Here is a 16,831-nt window from a genome sequence, read left to right on the forward strand (position 1 = left end):
TATTATGCTTTTGTTTTACTAGCCTGTAAATTTATTACGTAGAATCAAGGAATCACAGTCACTCTTTGCTAGCGTAGACTTAGTGATGTTTGCTATGCTACTATGGTCTCCAAAATAAAAAACAAAAATTAAGAAAGTAATATTACACTGTGTTTTAACTAACCGGAATTTAAATAAATAAGTAAATTTTTTAAATGCCCTGATTTGTGTTTGCTTCCATGGTGTAAATATTCCCACCATGGCTGTTTTTTTTTTTTTTTTTTTTTTTTTTTTTTTTTTTTTTTAAGCTGCCAACGGTTTAACAACTGGCTTACAAAATTCTTGTATTGTTAATAATTGGCTTTCACCTTGCTGGTATGAGCCCACTTGAACACACTTCTCCAACTGGACAGTGTTTACAAAAATCAGATGGAAACATCATACATTTTTCCTACCTTTCAGAATTCTCTGTGTGGAGCAGCAAGTTGAAATAAGTGTTCTTTTAGTGTAAGGAAAATAATAGAGTGTGGCCAGGAAGGAGAGGACGGGGAACTGAAAAATATGCAATGGGCAATTCACATTTAACAGGATAAACAGACATAGTTTAGATCCGGGACTTTTCAAGCCTGTCTTTTGACACTTAAACCTCTGAGACCCATTTGGTTGTATTTAGCACACATTCACTGATCACTCCCTGTACACCAGACCCTGTTGCCGGACAAGTTGGGAGAGAAATGTAAAAGGCACGGCCCTTCCTTTAGAAAAATAAGTTGATGTTATGGACATCGTGCAAGCTGTAAACATAAGTGCGGTTTAGTAACTGAAATGTGGATTTGCAAACTGGACGTAAAATGCTGTAACAGAAGACTCACATGTGTGGTCCTTCTGTTTGTCTTCTCTTGCATCATTAATATCTCAAGGAGCAAGGGGACCCCCAGGAGATGAAGGAGAGATGGCTGTAATTTCCCTAAAGGGGAAACCCGGGGAACCTGGACCTCCTGGAGATAGTGGATTCCCAGGAGCAGAAGGTAAGCAGTTAGATTTTTTTAAGACTGAATCAAATGAGTAGACTTCTTTTTGGATCGTTCAAACAAGCATGCGTATCAGACAGCTTTCCTAATAATGCTGAGATTAGGAAGGGTCATCTTTTTAAGATATAACTAGATATAACTTTTTAAGATATAACTATACCCAGATTAACCTCGTGCTGTATTTTTCTTTTGCTTTTCCGTGCCAGAACTTCAAATTCATAGGTATGTATAGGTTTGAACATTCCAAACTAAGACCAATCCTAAGATTATACCTATAGTACCAGTTCCAGGTTTAAAGTACCCCTGTTTTTGGTGACTGGTATTAAAATGAATAATTTTTTTTTAAGTTTATTTATTTATATAGTAGGGGAGAGGCAGAGAGAGAGGGAGAGAGCAAATCCCAAGCAGGCTCCGTGCTGTCAGTGCAGAGCCTGATGTGGGGCTCAAACTCACCAACCATGAGATCGTGACCCAAGTCGAATTCAAGGGTTGGGTGCTTAACCACCTGAGCCACTGGGCGCCCCGAATAATTTTAATTATTAAAATTGATTGTCTAGGTCATTTTGACCGTTCTTCTCAGTCTTCAGTGTACAGATGAACCCCGGGGGCTCTTGTGAAAACACAGATCCTCAGTCAGCGGATCTGGGGCAGCCCAACTCTGCCTTTCTAACAATCACCCCGATGACTGTGCTACTGCCCCTCAGAAACACCGTGTGGCAAGGATTTTGACCACCACATTTGTGTTCTCTTTCCCAAGTTCAGATTTAGCCGAGCACGAGGCCCGGCTCTTGTCCTGGCTCTCTCCTGAACTAGTTGTTAGGGGGCGAATGTCTTTTAACTTGTCTGAGGTTCTTCCTCATTTGTAAAATGAGGGTGTGAAAGCGAACGACCCTGCACGCCCATTCCTACCTTGGGTGTCCCCAGCTCTCTTCGCGGACGCTTCTTCCACTGAAGCCAAAAACCATCACGATGTGGTTGAGGGCGGGAATTCGGATTTCCAAAACCCTTGGCTTCATCTCCTAAATGTAGGACCCACACCCCAAGCCTAACTATTGCCCAGCCCAGGATTTCATCAAAGAGGTTTGTTAACACTTCCGACCCCATCAGGTGATAAAGGCAATCCGGGGATGCAGGGGAGGAGAGGAGAGCCGGGAAGATACGGACCACCTGGATTTCACAGAGGGGAGCCTGGTAGAACCGGGCACCCGGGGCTCCCTGGAGCCCCAGGCCCTCCAGGCTCACCCGGGCTGAGAGGCATTATTGGTTTTCCAGGATTTCCAGGTGACCAGGTAAGTGGCTGCTGTTGGGGAGGAAATAAATAATAAAACCCTTTTGCTCTCGGCGGGGGGAGGGGGGGGATGCCGTTAAGGAGTCATAATTTGCCAGTATATATCATTGTCATTTTACCGGGTTTTAGAATAGAAGGGATATGCCAAAGGAAGGATGGAGCCTTCTGGCAGGCTATGAGGTAATTATAGTTTTTGGCCAGTGTTCATGCCTGTTTCTCATAACAGATGACCCGGTCACTTACTCCACGTACTGTACCCCCAGCCTAGTTTAAACAGCTCTACCGAATTTTATCTCATGACTAATGGTTTATCAGAGTCAAGAATCATCTGAAATATAACCCAAATTCTGGTGTCTAAGCCTTCCTATTGAGTTGCAGATATCACAGATTTTTCTGTAAATACATTTGGTCTTCATAACCATGTGTGAAATACTCCCTTGGGAAGCCAGGAGGTACCTAACATGTAGGAGCCTACATCATAACTTCCAGAAGATGTATATAATTTGCTACCCATCATTTGGAATCAACTAGATTTTTTTAAAAGTTTTTGGTAAAAAAAAACAACAACAACAAAAAACGTCTTCTAACAATGTTTTATTTGGTATCAGTTTGCTCATTCAAAACTTAAAATCCAAGTCATGTGATGCAATTACTGTTATGCAGACAGGAATAGAGAATTGGACGCTACCCATTGGTACCTCTAATTCTGGGCTTTTAGCAACTTTTAAAAGCTAGGCACGTGGAGTAGCATTGCCTGTGATGCATTGCCAATTTTCTTTACCACTGCAAATATATGGACATTGGTTATGGAAGATTATAACGGGATCATGTTGTGAATGTGCCATTTGTATGTGAAACCAAACAAGGTCTTTTGTTTTAAACTCTCAGGGTGAACCAGGTTCTCCAGGGTCCCCTGGAATTTCAGGAAGCGATGGACTGAGAGGCCCTAAAGGTATGCTTCAGAAACACAGCAGCCGTCCACCAGGCTTATGGTCCTGGGTGTTCGTAACACCATGGGCACGCACATTTGGCACAAATGAAAAGTTAAATCCATCAGACAAACTGCAACATCCAAGGGCTTCTTCTGATTATTTTTTTAAATTTTTATTTAGATTCCAGCTCTTTTTTGCCCTTTTGCTCATTTGTTTTGTTTCTTAAATTCCACATATGCGTGAAATCATATGGTATTTGTCTTTCTCTAACTTATTTCGCTTAGCATAATGTTCTCGAGCTCCATCCATATTGTTGCAGATGGCAATATTTCATTCTTTCTGATGGCTGAGTAATATAATATACCATTTCATAAATATAAATATAAGTATATGTATATACACAACACACACACCCCACATCTTCTTTATCCATACATCAAATGATGAATGCTTGGACTGTTTCCATAATTTGGTTATTGTGGATAATGCTGCTATAAATATTGGGGTGCATGTATCCTTTCGAATTGGTATTTTTGTATTCTTTGGGTAAATACCTAGTAGTATGATTACTGAGTCATAGGGTAGTTCAATTTTTAACTTTTCGAGGAACCTCCATACTGTTTTCCACAGTGGCTGCAACAGTTTGCCTTCCCAGCAACAGTGCAAGAGACTTCCCCTTTCTCTGCATACTCTCCAACACCTGTTGTTTCTTGTGTTGTTAATTGTAGCCATTCTGACAGGAGTGAGGTGATAGCTCATTGAAGTTTTGAATTTCATTTCCCTGGTGATAAGTGGTGTGGAGCATCTTTTCATGTATCTGTTGGCCCTCTGGAGGTCTTCTTTGGAACAAGGTCTATTCATGTCTTCTGCCATTTTTTTAATTGGATTTTTCATTTTGGGGAGTTTGGGGTTATATAAGTTCTTTATAAATTTTAGACACTAACCCAGCAGTTGTTTTTAGACTGCTAGGTAGTCAAGCACTCGAAACACAAATCATCCACATTTGTCATTCGGATCCAAGGGTACCGGAGAGAGAACAGTATGCCTGTAGAGCACACAGGTCTTTCTCCTCAGTGGGGGTCCTTCAGTGGTCTTTGTAGTGATTGCAGCTTCGTAAATGACAGCTCAGGTGCATGAAGACCAGATCCATGTTGGTGGGCAGGGTCCACCTTGGCTTCTAAGCCTTCTGTACCATAAGACCCAATATCTCTTCTAAGGACTCCATAGATACGACTTTTAGGGTACTGAGACAAGAGTCACAGTGCACAGAGAAGGCCAAGGCCATGACTTCCTACCAGGTGTTAATATTTCACTTAAGAATTTCTGGGCGACATATAACTCATAGTTGGGTCATGTTTACCATAAGCCAAGGGTCAGCAAGTGTGTTTTTTCAAGGGGTCAGACCACAGATATTTTCAGCAACATGTTCCCTGTTAAAACTACTCAGCTGTGCATGAGAACACCTATAGCATGCAAACAGCCAGACAATATGCAAACAAGAGGTGTGGCTGTGTTCCAGTAAAAATGTATTTACAACAAGCCACAGGTTAGATTTGGCCCCATAGGCCTTGGTTTAACTTGTACCTTAACCATGTTGTCTCATAACACAACTGACATTCTACCTTAATCAGATTTCCAGGGAAACAGAAACAAAGTTACCTGTGGTTAAAAATGTTCTTAGAGAGGGGTGCCTGGGTGGCTCAGTCGATTAAGTGTACAATTTCAGCTCAGGTCATGATCTCGTGGTTCGTGGATTTGAACCCCGCGTCGGGCTCTGTGCTGACAGCTCAGAGCCTGGGGCCTGCTTCAGATTCTGTGTTTCCATCTCTCTCTGCCCCTACCCTGCTTGTTCTCTCTCTCTTTCTCTCCAAAATAAGTAAACATAAAAAAAAAATTCTTTTAATGTTCTTAGAGAAAGAAAGGTTTCATTAACCCTTTATTCAGACACACAAGCAAACAAAAATCAGGGTATCTTAAATTGCAATGTTTGCATAAAATCTTTAACATTGTAACTATCCTTGCATACCATTGGGTTAATATTTTTCTTTGAATCTTAATTATGATTTACCTTCTTAACCTTAACCTTAACTTCACTATCTGTGAATTCACACTTTTGATAAGCAGTTATATGTTACTTTATCACAGATTAAAATGAATAACTTTAAAATATAGAAGAGTAGGCGCACCTGGCTGGCTCAGTCGGAAGAGCATGTGACTCTTGATCTCAGGGTTGTGAGTTCAAGCCCCACGTTGGGTGTTGAGAGATTACTGAAAAATATAATCTTTAAAAAAGTAAAATAAAATATTAAAGCATAATGAACCACTAAAAAACCTCCCTTACCACCCATGAGACATGTTGTGCATGTTGAGAGACTCCGTAAATAATAGGATAATTGCTATAGGAAAAAAAGAAGTGTGCACACTTATTTATCCAGAAGGAATAACCTAGATATCTTCTTCAGAAATAGTTACAAGTAGAGAAGTTTTCATATTTGAGTTGACACTTTATAGCTTCATGGTTTAAAACTCACTCTTCTGCTTACCTATGCATTTATTATAGTCCCCTCACCTCTCTCAAAATACAAACCTACTTCTTATTTTCTTCATACTTGCTTTTGGCCATGTTTGCAAGGAACCGAAATGCATGCATGGTACCTGGAGTCAAAGGTCTCTCATGAAGCCCATATAAGGGTAATGAGTGAAACCCATACTTTAGGCAACCCATGGTTTCTCTTTGGAGACTTTTGCGCTTTTCCTTATGGGCTGTTTCTTTTTCTATCTTTCTTTTTTTATAAATGTTTATTTATTTTTGAGACAGAGAGCGCGAGTAGAGGAGAGGCAGAGAGAAAGAGAGAAAGAATCTCAAGCAGGCTCTGCACTGTCAGCACAGAGCCTGATGAGGGGCTCAGTCTCACGAACCATGAGATCATGACCTGAGCTGAAATCAAGAGTCAGACGCTTACCCGACTGAGCCACCCATGCACCCCTCGGCTGGTTCTTACGTATCTGCCAAGTGGTTTCATCATTCTCTATTCAAGATACTTGGACCTTTCTGGATATGTTTGGATTGCAAACACTCACTCTGTACATCAAAGCATCATGATAACTACATCATGATAATCCTTTTCGTTGCTGCCTCAGTAACCAAGGACCTCAAATTCTCAGTTTGTACTCCGGCTTCTCAAGAAAAGACTGACTGACCTGGGACAGACCAGATTCCTACCCCTCAAGTGATCAGCCACAATTAGAAGTAAGGTCAGGTGGAAGAGAAATTTCCACAAGATGTGGTTGGTACCCCTTAGAAAGGGGTGTGAGTGGGAACTATAAATCAGGCCTAATTAACTCTCTTATTCTCTCTTATAACTGCATCTATTGTCTTGCCCTTCCCGATCCCAACTATTTTGAGTCCCCATTTATAACCAGCTCCCAGCTGTAAGTCCTGTATTGGGAAGGATTCAGCAATGATGTGGGACAGTTCCGTGGTACAGTGGGAGCCATTGCCTAGAGTGGCCTTTGAATGTGTGTCTCTTGTGAAGTTATCAATAAAATGTGCCTTTGTAATTTTTTTTTAAGTTTACTTTTAGAGAGAGAGACAGAGAAAGGTAGAACATGAGTGGGGGAGGGGCAGGAGAGAGGAAGAGAGAGAATCCTAAGCTAGCTCCATGCTGTCAGCGCAGAACCTGATGTGGGTCTCAAACCCACGAGCCATGAGATCATGACCTGAGCCGAAACCAAGAGTCAGGTGCTTAACCAGCTGAGACTCCCAGGCACCCTTGTAATTTTGTTTTTACAAGGACGTTGAGTTGAGCTTCCTTATGAGCTTGACATGTGATTGCATCAGTAAAAACAAGGGCAGTTTCTGCTTTTTGTTTCTAAAGCACAATATAAAAATATAGTCACTCAACTATTTTAGGGAATTTAAAAATTCAAACATTAATATCTATAGTTTCTTATGATTGTTATGAACTATAAAAATGTGTGTGTGTGTGTCTGTGTGTGTGTGTGTGTGTGTGTGTGCGCGCGCGCGCGTGTGTGTGTAAATCACATCTTGCAACTGCGTTTCCAATTGTTCTTACATAGGAAAAACCCCTATTTTTCCAAAAATTCTTCTGGAACATTTGAAGATAAACTCTAAAGATAAATATGACCATTATTAAGTCACTTGTATGAAACAAAATTAAATTCTCATAAGTAATATTATGTGCATTTTATCACTTACAGGAAACAAAGGGGACCCTGCTAGTCAGTTTGGCCCACCTGGTCCCGAGGGAGAACCAGGTAGCCCTGGATGTCCAGGTATAGCTACATATTTTTTCTTATTAAAACAAAAAAAATAAATTTCGTTTGAGAAATTGAACAATTACTTTATACTCCTACCCAGCAATGATTATATCAGTATTTTCTTCCCCCTTTGCCCGTTAAGATACATCTCAGAAGGATTATGTCTCAACACTGCCACCGCATCGTTGGCCTAGAAGGACATCAGATTATACACCAGGGATTCTCAGTCTTTTTCCACCATGGCCCCCATAACCTATGAGGTTGACATAACAATCCACTCCCCTTGGCATGCCCAGATTTTGACATCTTGGTCAAAAATGATTATTGCAAGCAATTAAAAGCCAGACCATGTCCCAATCTCTAGAATTATAAATGATACATTAGCAATAACCACTCCCACTGACCACAGCTTCAGGTTGTCATTGTAGCCCTTTCTTTCTTACTCAGAAAATCGTATGTGAATGCCAGTGGGGAGTGCCATTGTTGAGATCTCATCGAATATGTCATTTACCAAATATGTCATTTACTAAAAACCAAACCAAAAAAAAAAATTAAACTTCATCACCAACAATGAATCTAAATTGTTCAAAATAGTATTTTGACAATTGACATGTAGTCCCTCAGAATGGATTGGGATGTACCTGTGAGTTCTTGCCGTCCACTCGAGGCTTAGGCTTGCTTCAGTACCTGACCCACCGTTGATGAAACATACATGCCTTTTAACTTAGTGATTTTACTTGTAGGAATTTACCTGAATTCGATTATCAGACAAGTGTACAAAGATGTATGCACAGGAGCATGCATTGCATGGAAGGAGCAAATGTCATCCACAAACGATTGGTTAAAGAAGTGTGCAGAATCCCATTCAGCCAGTAATGGGCAGGTTAGAAATAGGTTTGTTTTTAGATGGGTCCCTTGTAAATTAAAATATCTCATATTACTAGTTTTGTGTTTTATCTTAAAATTCTCTTTGACAATAGTCATGTTTCATTACCTACACCAGAAGGAATATGTGAGCAGAAGTATTATCAGAATTTTGTTCTGTTTTGTTTTTATACCACAAGATTGCTAAAAATGGAGTTCTAACAGAAAAACAAGCTATTATAATGGCAAGAACTTTCCACTGTCTTTCATATCCGTCTTTTACCTCTGACCTGGTCAAATAGATTTCGATGACATAATAGTTTAACCAAAATGTACAGCTTAAGTGTACATTTGAGGGGAACTTTAACATCAGGGAGGTTCCCAATAAATACCAGAGGGAGAAGCCTTAAGAAGGAAAGCCAGTGGTTCAAAGTCAGCCTCCATCATTACTGTCCATGTGATCTTGAATAAGTTGCTCATCATTTGTGAGCTCAGTTTCTTACTTATAAACTGGCATAATTATAGGATTGTTTTGAGGATCAAATAAGATTCCTTGAAAGCAGTCTGTTAACTGAAAATTCCACATTTACTGGTATTTTCATGTAAACCATGAAGATAGTAAGATTTTATAAGCTGAAACTAGTCTCCAACTGGAGGCCTTTAATATTACCTAATGTTTTAAGTTAAAAATTATCAATCTGAGTTATTTTACACTGAGGCTAGCTTTTTTAAACATTTTTAAAAATTTATTTCTTTTGAGAGAGAGAGAGAGAATGAGAGCATGAGCAAGGGAGGTGCAGAGAGAGGGACAAAGAGAATCCTGAGCAGGCTCCATGCTGCCGGTGCAGAGCCCAATGTGGGGCTCAAACTCAGCAAACCGTGAGATTGTGACCTGAGCCATCAAGAGCCGGACACTTAACCGACTGAGCCGCCCAGGCACCCCAGGCTGACCTTTTAAGGAAAGTTTTCCTTACTGTAATTTCCCTGGTGTCCTGCGGTGTTCACCATTTAAATTGTTCTTTTTCTCATACACCGTAACTTTAGCCTAAAATTTCTAAATTACATCATATGTTTATTCACTGGCACAGAGTTTACCTAAATACACAATTTCCATTGACTGGAGAAAAGCTGCATGGGTTGAATTTGATCGAGTCCAGTGAGAAGGCATAGAGCTCACATCTGTCTCAGGGGATTTTACCTGAGCATACTGGGTTGTTTCACCTCCCCCTTTCCATTCAGAGAGAAAACACAGCATAAATTAACTCAGAAGTCCTGTTCTTAATACAGGTGTGACTGGAGAGGCAACCCTTAATTTTTTTCATTTGGAGAGGAGAATAATACCGCCTTCCCTTTCCTGAAAGAATGTTTTCAGGGTAAACAAAATAACACACAGTGAGGCCCATAGATCTTAAATTTGATCAGGGAACAGGTATCGATTAACACAGGCTTGTTTCATGTGTGTTGTAATAAATAAGGACTATGCCCCACCATGGGTTTGTAAACACAGAACTCTACACCTATTTGCTGATTCAACTGGCTGATTTCAGCACAGACTATCGGCTTATCCTAGACGTCTAAATTGTATTAAAGTGACACAATATACATAAACACGTGCAGAAATAGTCATCTTCCCTAGTAATCAAATAAATATAATTAAAGTAAATGTGAGATATTATTTCCTTTGACTGAATTAGCAGGAAAAGGAGCCAACAAACCATCAGGTCCTCAGGGAGCACACGAGATCTCGGGGGGTTACACGGGGTGGTGTGAGAGGTGCAGCCCTTAACTGTTAAATAAACCATTTAACAGCCTCTGTCAAGAACAGAATGGTCTCTTCTAAAAGACCAGAAAGGCAATGCGAAATGTTCTCTTCAGCAAGTCTCTGTCCCGAGAAAGAGACTCTAGTAGATTTTTTTCTTTAACTTAAGGGAAGGAGCCACCGGAAGCAGCGTGTGGTTCTGGAATGGGACCCAGTGATGACACACGAGCTGTAAAGGACAATTAAGGGCACACTTGGGGCAATTCAAGTATGGAAGGAGTACTAGAACGGTTGTTCTGAAGTTTCTTGGCTGTGATGATGTTATTTTGGCCATGTAGGAGAATGGTGTTTCTTTTTTTCAGGCATGCCTCTTGAAGTATTTAGGAATGGAATTCCTTGATGTCTGTCATTTACTTTGGAATAGTTCAGCATTTTAATGCATTTTTAAAACCCCAAAATATCATATAATGTTACCTAGAAATGTTCTACTCCTAGGAATTTTTCCTAAGGAGATGGTTTGATACGACAAAAATCGATTAAAAATGTATAAAGATCACTATGCATAACAGCAAAGAGAAATACCTTGAGTGGCCAATAGTAAGAGAAAATTAGATTAATTAAGGTTAACTCCCTAAGCTATCAGCTAGTCATTTAAAAACAGTAATTAGAAAAATAATGGCAAAGTTGGCCATTGCTTATAATACGATGCTAATTTAAAACATCAAAATATAACATCGTGGGTCTTATTTGCACATTGTTACACATATGAAAAATTGTATTAAGGTGGGAGGATTCAAAGTGTTTTGTTTTCATTTTTCCTTAATGTTATCTTTTCAATAGAGAAATTATAAATATAAACAAGTAATAATAGAAAAGGATGGCAGGGGCTGTAGTTGGAGACAATTATAGATTCACCACCTCAAAGACCAGTGTCCAATTATTCAGGTGTTTGATCTTTCTTTCTGTAGGACATCTTGGAGCACCTGGAGAGCGGGGCTTGCCAGGTGTTCAAGGGCCCAGAGGACCACCTGGAAGGCCAGGACTACCTGGCTCCTCCGGACCACCAGGCTGTCCAGGTACCTTGAAAGGAGCCTGGAAACTTCCGGGCACTCATCTATCTTCTGGTGTAACGGAAGAGGCCAGCTTTCACTTAGACCTAGTTTTAGATGTGACTCTGCCATTTCCCAGACCTGTGACTTTGGACAGATGACTGAAACTTACCCATTCCTGTCTTGTAAGTTTGAGCTAGTCCAGTCTCGTTGGGTTGGTCTGGAAGTAAACGAAGACAACACCTGTTAAGAGCCTGGCAAGGATCCAGGTACAAAGTGATGGGCTGACAGATAAAAGCCCCTTTCCATCCTTCGTTAATCTACCTGCCATTCAGATGCTGGTTTTCTTTTCTCCTTTAGACTTAAGGCAAATGTCACACATTCAGAATATAATGAAAGTTTGAAATTGCAGTTGGCAACTTTAATCACTCCAAAGTGTATTTGCTCCATCTGAGGCTAAGTATATTTTTTTCTCTCTAGAGTTAGGAGGTCTAGGACAAAAAAATTTTAAAAAAATTAAAAAAAAAAAAGACAATGTTCCCATGTATTAAGAATACAGATGACCTACCTTCCCCATTAAGGTAACTCATATATCAACTGGCTATCTGCAGAACCTCCTTCTTATCCTCAGGTGATCCAGGAGTACCTGGGCTGAAGGGACATCCAGGAGACATGGGGGATCCTGGGCCAAGAGGCATGATGGGGGACCCGGGGACACCAGGTCTTCCTGGAATAAAAGGTAAAAAGGAAGCCCCCCCCATGAGGCCAAATTGCGGTGCTTTTCCTGCCCTGAGTGACACTGATCTTGCTCATGGCTCCCTCCCCTTTCCCACAGATGCCTGTTAGCACCTTCTTCTCCCTCCCTCACAGCTTCAGGCCGTGCATCTAGTCTCTTGACCTGCCTTCTACCAAAATGGTGGTGCTGCCATTTTTTTTAGGGCATTCCCCCCAGTGTTTCCTGTAGAGTTCAGGCCTCTTCATTTGTTCTTCCCTTAGATAGTGAGGCATCTGTTACATTCTAGATTGTGCGTTAGAGGCTAGGCACACAATTTTGAGGAAAATAGACATGGTTACTGACTTCATGGAGCTCATAGTGGGTGTAGCAAGGGAGACATATTAAAAACATATATGTAAATAAATATATATTTACCCATTGTGTTAAGTGGAAGGAAAAGACTAAAATGCCATGGAGAAAGTTACTCGTATTCGTGAACTTTGTTAGATAAAGAAACATTTTTTCCTGGTTGCATTTTTGGTCTTTATGGGTAATAGTGCACCGGCTATAAGTGTGGTTACAGTAATACCATATATCATACCACTTGCCATATTTATTTGTTATTAACAAATCTTCATGCCCCTCCATCCCTCCATGGTACTACTTAGTCTTCTTTCATCCATTTCTTCCATTTTAGGGAAAAAAAGCTTTTCATGGCCACTTTGTGTATACTTCTAGCACAGCACCTATATTGTATATTGTTGAGAAGTCTTTCTTACGAAGTAGAAGGTGATTTTATATCCTTGGCATCCAGTGGATACCCAGTAAGTCTTTTGGAGGGCTACTGTAAATATTTTTTTAATTTTTTGATGTTTATTTTTGAGAGGGAGACAGAGTGTGAGTGGGGGAGGGGCAGAGAGAGAGGGAGACACAGAATCCGAGGCAGGCTCCAGGCTCCGAGCTGTCAGCACAGAGCGCGACGCGGGGCTGGAACTCACGGACCGCGAGATCATGACCTGAGCCGAAGTCGGACGCTTAACCGACTGAGCCACCCAGGCGCCCCTATATTTTTTAAATTTGTGAGTAAATTAAGAAATAGAGGCATGGACGAATCGAGAATGAACAACTGAGCTAGTAGTGATGAAGATGAGGGTCTTCACTTGAATAAGCAGATGAAGGCTCAAGCCCTGGTTGGTGGATTCCTGTAATCAAGCTCCCCTCCCCTTTCCTCTCAGTTTCCTTCTGCTAGGTGACCCATCCATGTACTAAACTCCGGTCAAATGAAAATTACTTCCTCTCAGAAGAGCTGGAAACCCCTCCTTTGGGTTCTTAGTTGCCTTGTTGTTTTGAAAATCCGAATGAAAACTTTCCACACTTTCATCTCTTCCCTCATCGAGTAGTTTTCAGATAATTCCTGTTTTCCAGCAAGTACTAGTGTGGTATGTGTTACTTGGAACAACTCTGCAGAGAAGGGAACCCTTTATTTTGGAGAGTTGGTACACTTAGGTATTTCCATGCGGCCAAATATTTGGCTTCTGCTTCCCATCACTGAACAAGATGTCTTTGCATCGTTCTTCTCCCTCTTCACTGGCACTGAATGTGAAGTGCGGTGATTTGTGATAAATTTAGGGTCTCAGGCAAAATGAGCACTTCTTTCAAAGTTTCTCTTTATTTTGAGAAAGGGAGAAAGAGCGTGTGTGGGAGGGGCAGAGAGAGAAGGAGAGAGAGGATCCCGAGCACGCTCCACACTGTCAATGCAGAGCCCAACGCAGGGCTTGAGCTCACAAACCGTGAGCTCATGGCCTGAGCCAAAGTCAAGAGTTGGATGCTTAACTGACTGAGCCACCCAGGCACCCCCACCAAGTGATCATTTTTTATGTTAAAAGTTTACGTAGTGATTGTGGCCATTTGCTGCCACTGGAAATCCCTGTTACCCTGGTGGGGTGTTCTTGGACACTGTTTTGAGTGTTGGAAGATGAAATCGGTTCAAAAATTTTTTTTTCCATTTATTTCCATTATTAACCACTCCTACTGCATTTCCCTTTCTTCTCACCCTCCTAGTTTAATAAAAATAGCAAGGATTTTCAAACCTCTTGGTTTGAAAACAATATACACTCAGTTTGACTGAAGTGACCAGGCTCATGTCACTATTGTGGGTTTGTCTGTCTCTCGATTTAGTTTGCGTTTATCACATCATTTCACTATGGTATGTTATTAAAATACCAGTAGCTAATGACGTTGACTGAGGAACAGAATTACTCGAAAATTCAGTTTCCCCTGACATCATAGTTCCGTGGTATGAAATCATGAGTTTGTTGGGAGAAGGGGAGAAAATGAACATGTCAGCCTGAGTACCCATCGGAACGATACAGACGGATGTTGCAATGGTGCTTCCTGACCATGCAGTGACACTGTTTCGCTGCAAACAGCCCAACAAACGACCGGGCTTTATAAAACAACAAAACAAAACCGTGCGCTACATTCCTAAAAATTAAAACGGCAACAACATAAATCCATTGTTGCCGTTTATCCTGCTGATATAAAAATGAACCGCGCTCCAGCAGAAACACTTTGATCTGAGAAACTAAATATTTGAAGTATGTTCTAAATAAGTCAAGGGGACTGATTATCTTGTTTGAACAAACCAGCTGTTGAACTCAAAGTTGTTTGCCCTGCTGGAACTGGCCACATGGATTCCCAGTCCTGCTTGAGTTCAGTCAGATTTAAACTTGAACTTAAACATCTGCTAAAAATGGCTGGATACCATTTGCCCTCTTTTGAAAGGAAGACACTCAGCTCCTCGTTGGGCGTTCTGAGATCGCCACAACGAAAACCTAAAGACAGCTGTTTGCACCATGACAAGTGTAAAGAGGTGTCGTGGGTTGTTTTGGCTGGTGGCAAGCACGCTGTCACGTCAGAGAAAAGGCACCTCGAAATGTCTTGTATCCAGAAAGAAATGCCACACATCTCACAGCCGAGAAAATCATGGAAATGTTCTCCTGCTTCTACACCGAAGGGAGCGTCCCTTCCGGCCCTGCCCCCACACAGCACTTATCACTCTCAATGTAATTGCCTATTTGTTCTATCGGGTCAGGGATTGTTTCTCTCTTGCTCTGCGTTGTCTTGTCAGCAGCTGTCACTAAGTACATTTGGGGACTGAAGCTCCAGGGGTTAGGAGACCATGTCTTTATGTTCCGGTGCTTGTCCTTAGTAAGCACTCCCGTATTTTCTGGATTAAAAATAAATTCAGAATCTGTTTTGATAAGCTTTCAGCTTCGTTCGGCCATTAACCTGTAGTTACGTAGGTCTCTTTCCCATCAGCTTTCACCTTTGGGTGACCAGCTGTCCCGGTTTGCCTGGGACCGAGGGGTGCCTCGGGAAAATCCCTCACAAACAGGGATGAGGCAGTCATCCCATTAAAAGTATAAACCTGGGGGCGCCTGGGTGGCGCAGTCGGTTAAGCGTCCGACTTCAGCCAGGTCACGATCTCGCGGTCCGTGAGTTCGAGCCCCGCGTCAGGCTCTGGGCTGATGGCTCGGAGCCTGGAGCCTGTTTCCCATTCTGTGTCTCCCTCTCTCTCTGCCCCTCCCCCGTTCATGCTCTGTCTCTCTCTGTCCCAAAAATAAAAAATAAAAAACGTTGAGAAAAAAAAAATTAAAAAAAAAAAAAAGTATAAACCTGTATAAAGGCCACTGGGGATAGAGTAGCATTTTCAGGCTTTAGAACAAAAGAAAACCCCAGTGGAAAACCAGTCTCAGAGTGGGCTGGCTAACCCGGATGGAGGCTGTGATTCCCATGAGGGCTGGAGCAGAAGGTTCGATTCTCTGAGTGGGGGTAGAGTGCCCCGGCCCGTGAGTGCAGGGAGATGCAGGCTTAAATGATGGTTGGTAAGCCAGAGGATGGCCAGAGAGGTGAATAAAAAAATCCTCATTACCAAGGAATGTGCTTTGTTAGCCTAATTGCCTCTCATCTGCGCTGTATATATTTTATGCATGAACAACTTTCTGATTTAGAGATGGGATTGATAAAAAGCTTTCAGTAAAAAGGAAAAATTGTCCTTAAAATCCTACCCAGATGTAGCTGCATTCAATTTAGAAAGATAACATTGGGTCAGATAAGGGTCGGCCAGTTCAACAATGGTGAGGGGCTGGGCCTGTGACAGCCCGGGATCTGGACGCGTTGATGGGACAATGCAGAGTTGGCAGAAGCTGAGACATTCCACCCCAGCGAAGTCCCCCAAGCCATCAATCTTGGTGGCTTAAGCTGGAGATCAAAACACATTGAAATAGCAAAGTGTTCTCAAAAAATCTATTATCATTTCAGATAGATGGCAATAAATATCCAGATCTGGCAGATGAAGGTCTGTGTGTTCTTTTGGTGCAAACTTGAAACGTTGGCTCATTAATAGGAAAAAGGATTGAAAAATAAACTCAGCCAGAGCTGTTAAAAGTGGTTAGGAAATAAGAGCTTTAGGAAAAATAAGGGTGCGTTCGCCCCCCCCCCCTTTTTTTTTTTGGTGTGAGAGAATATGGCTCATTTGCACCTGATCTGAAGTTTAGAGTTTAAAAATAGACTAAGTGTCCATTTCAAGTACAGATAATAAATCGAATGGAACCAGCTAAGTGTTCCATCTTTAAATAAGAAGCCCACAGAGGACTTGCATATTAATGAAGAGATAATAATTAGCACATAAATTATTTATACACAAATGGATGCCTGTAACTTCACCAACTCTTATTCCTCCCATAAATCTATCAAAGAACGTGTAACATGCAAAGAGAAGTTGGACTCCCTCCTTCCTGCAGCTTTCTTTCCATCCATTCGCTGGCCCTCCCTATTGCACATTTTCTCATTCACTCATTCATTCATGCATCCACTCACTCATTCAACAAACACCTGCTGAACACCAACTGCATGTCAGGAGACGTGCCAA

The 16,831-nt window shown here is 41.4% G+C and overlaps 2 protein-coding genes across 7 annotated transcripts in view; one reads left to right on the forward strand and one right to left on the reverse strand.

Moving 5' to 3' along the window:
* COL4A4 (collagen type IV alpha 4 chain) overlaps nucleotides 1–16,831 on the forward strand; it is a 133,757-nt gene that overhangs the window by 89,278 nt on the left and 27,648 nt on the right. For all 6 annotated transcript variants that reach the window (XM_058702634.1, XM_058702654.1, XM_058702624.1 and 3 more), the window contains 6 exons: nucleotides 900–1,007; nucleotides 2,118–2,299; nucleotides 3,187–3,250; nucleotides 7,452–7,526; nucleotides 11,103–11,210; nucleotides 11,815–11,922. In XM_058702634.1, the coding sequence (XP_058558617.1) occupies nucleotides 900–1,007; nucleotides 2,118–2,299; nucleotides 3,187–3,250; nucleotides 7,452–7,526; nucleotides 11,103–11,210; nucleotides 11,815–11,922 (645 nt within the window). The remainder of the gene's footprint in view (nucleotides 1–899; nucleotides 1,008–2,117; nucleotides 2,300–3,186; nucleotides 3,251–7,451; nucleotides 7,527–11,102; nucleotides 11,211–11,814; nucleotides 11,923–16,831) is intronic.
* RHBDD1 (rhomboid domain containing 1) overlaps nucleotides 11,269–16,831 on the reverse strand; it is a 175,175-nt gene continuing 169,612 nt past the window's right edge. The window contains exon 7 of the mRNA XM_058702819.1: nucleotides 11,269–11,403. Within this exon, the coding sequence (XP_058558802.1) occupies nucleotides 11,297–11,403 (107 nt within the window). The 3' untranslated portion in view covers nucleotides 11,269–11,296. The remainder of the gene's footprint in view (nucleotides 11,404–16,831) is intronic.

This window comes from Neofelis nebulosa, chromosome 2 (genome assembly GCF_028018385.1).
Source record: "Neofelis nebulosa isolate mNeoNeb1 chromosome 2, mNeoNeb1.pri, whole genome shotgun sequence".
NCBI classification, from domain to species: Eukaryota; Metazoa; Chordata; class Mammalia; order Carnivora; family Felidae; genus Neofelis; species Neofelis nebulosa.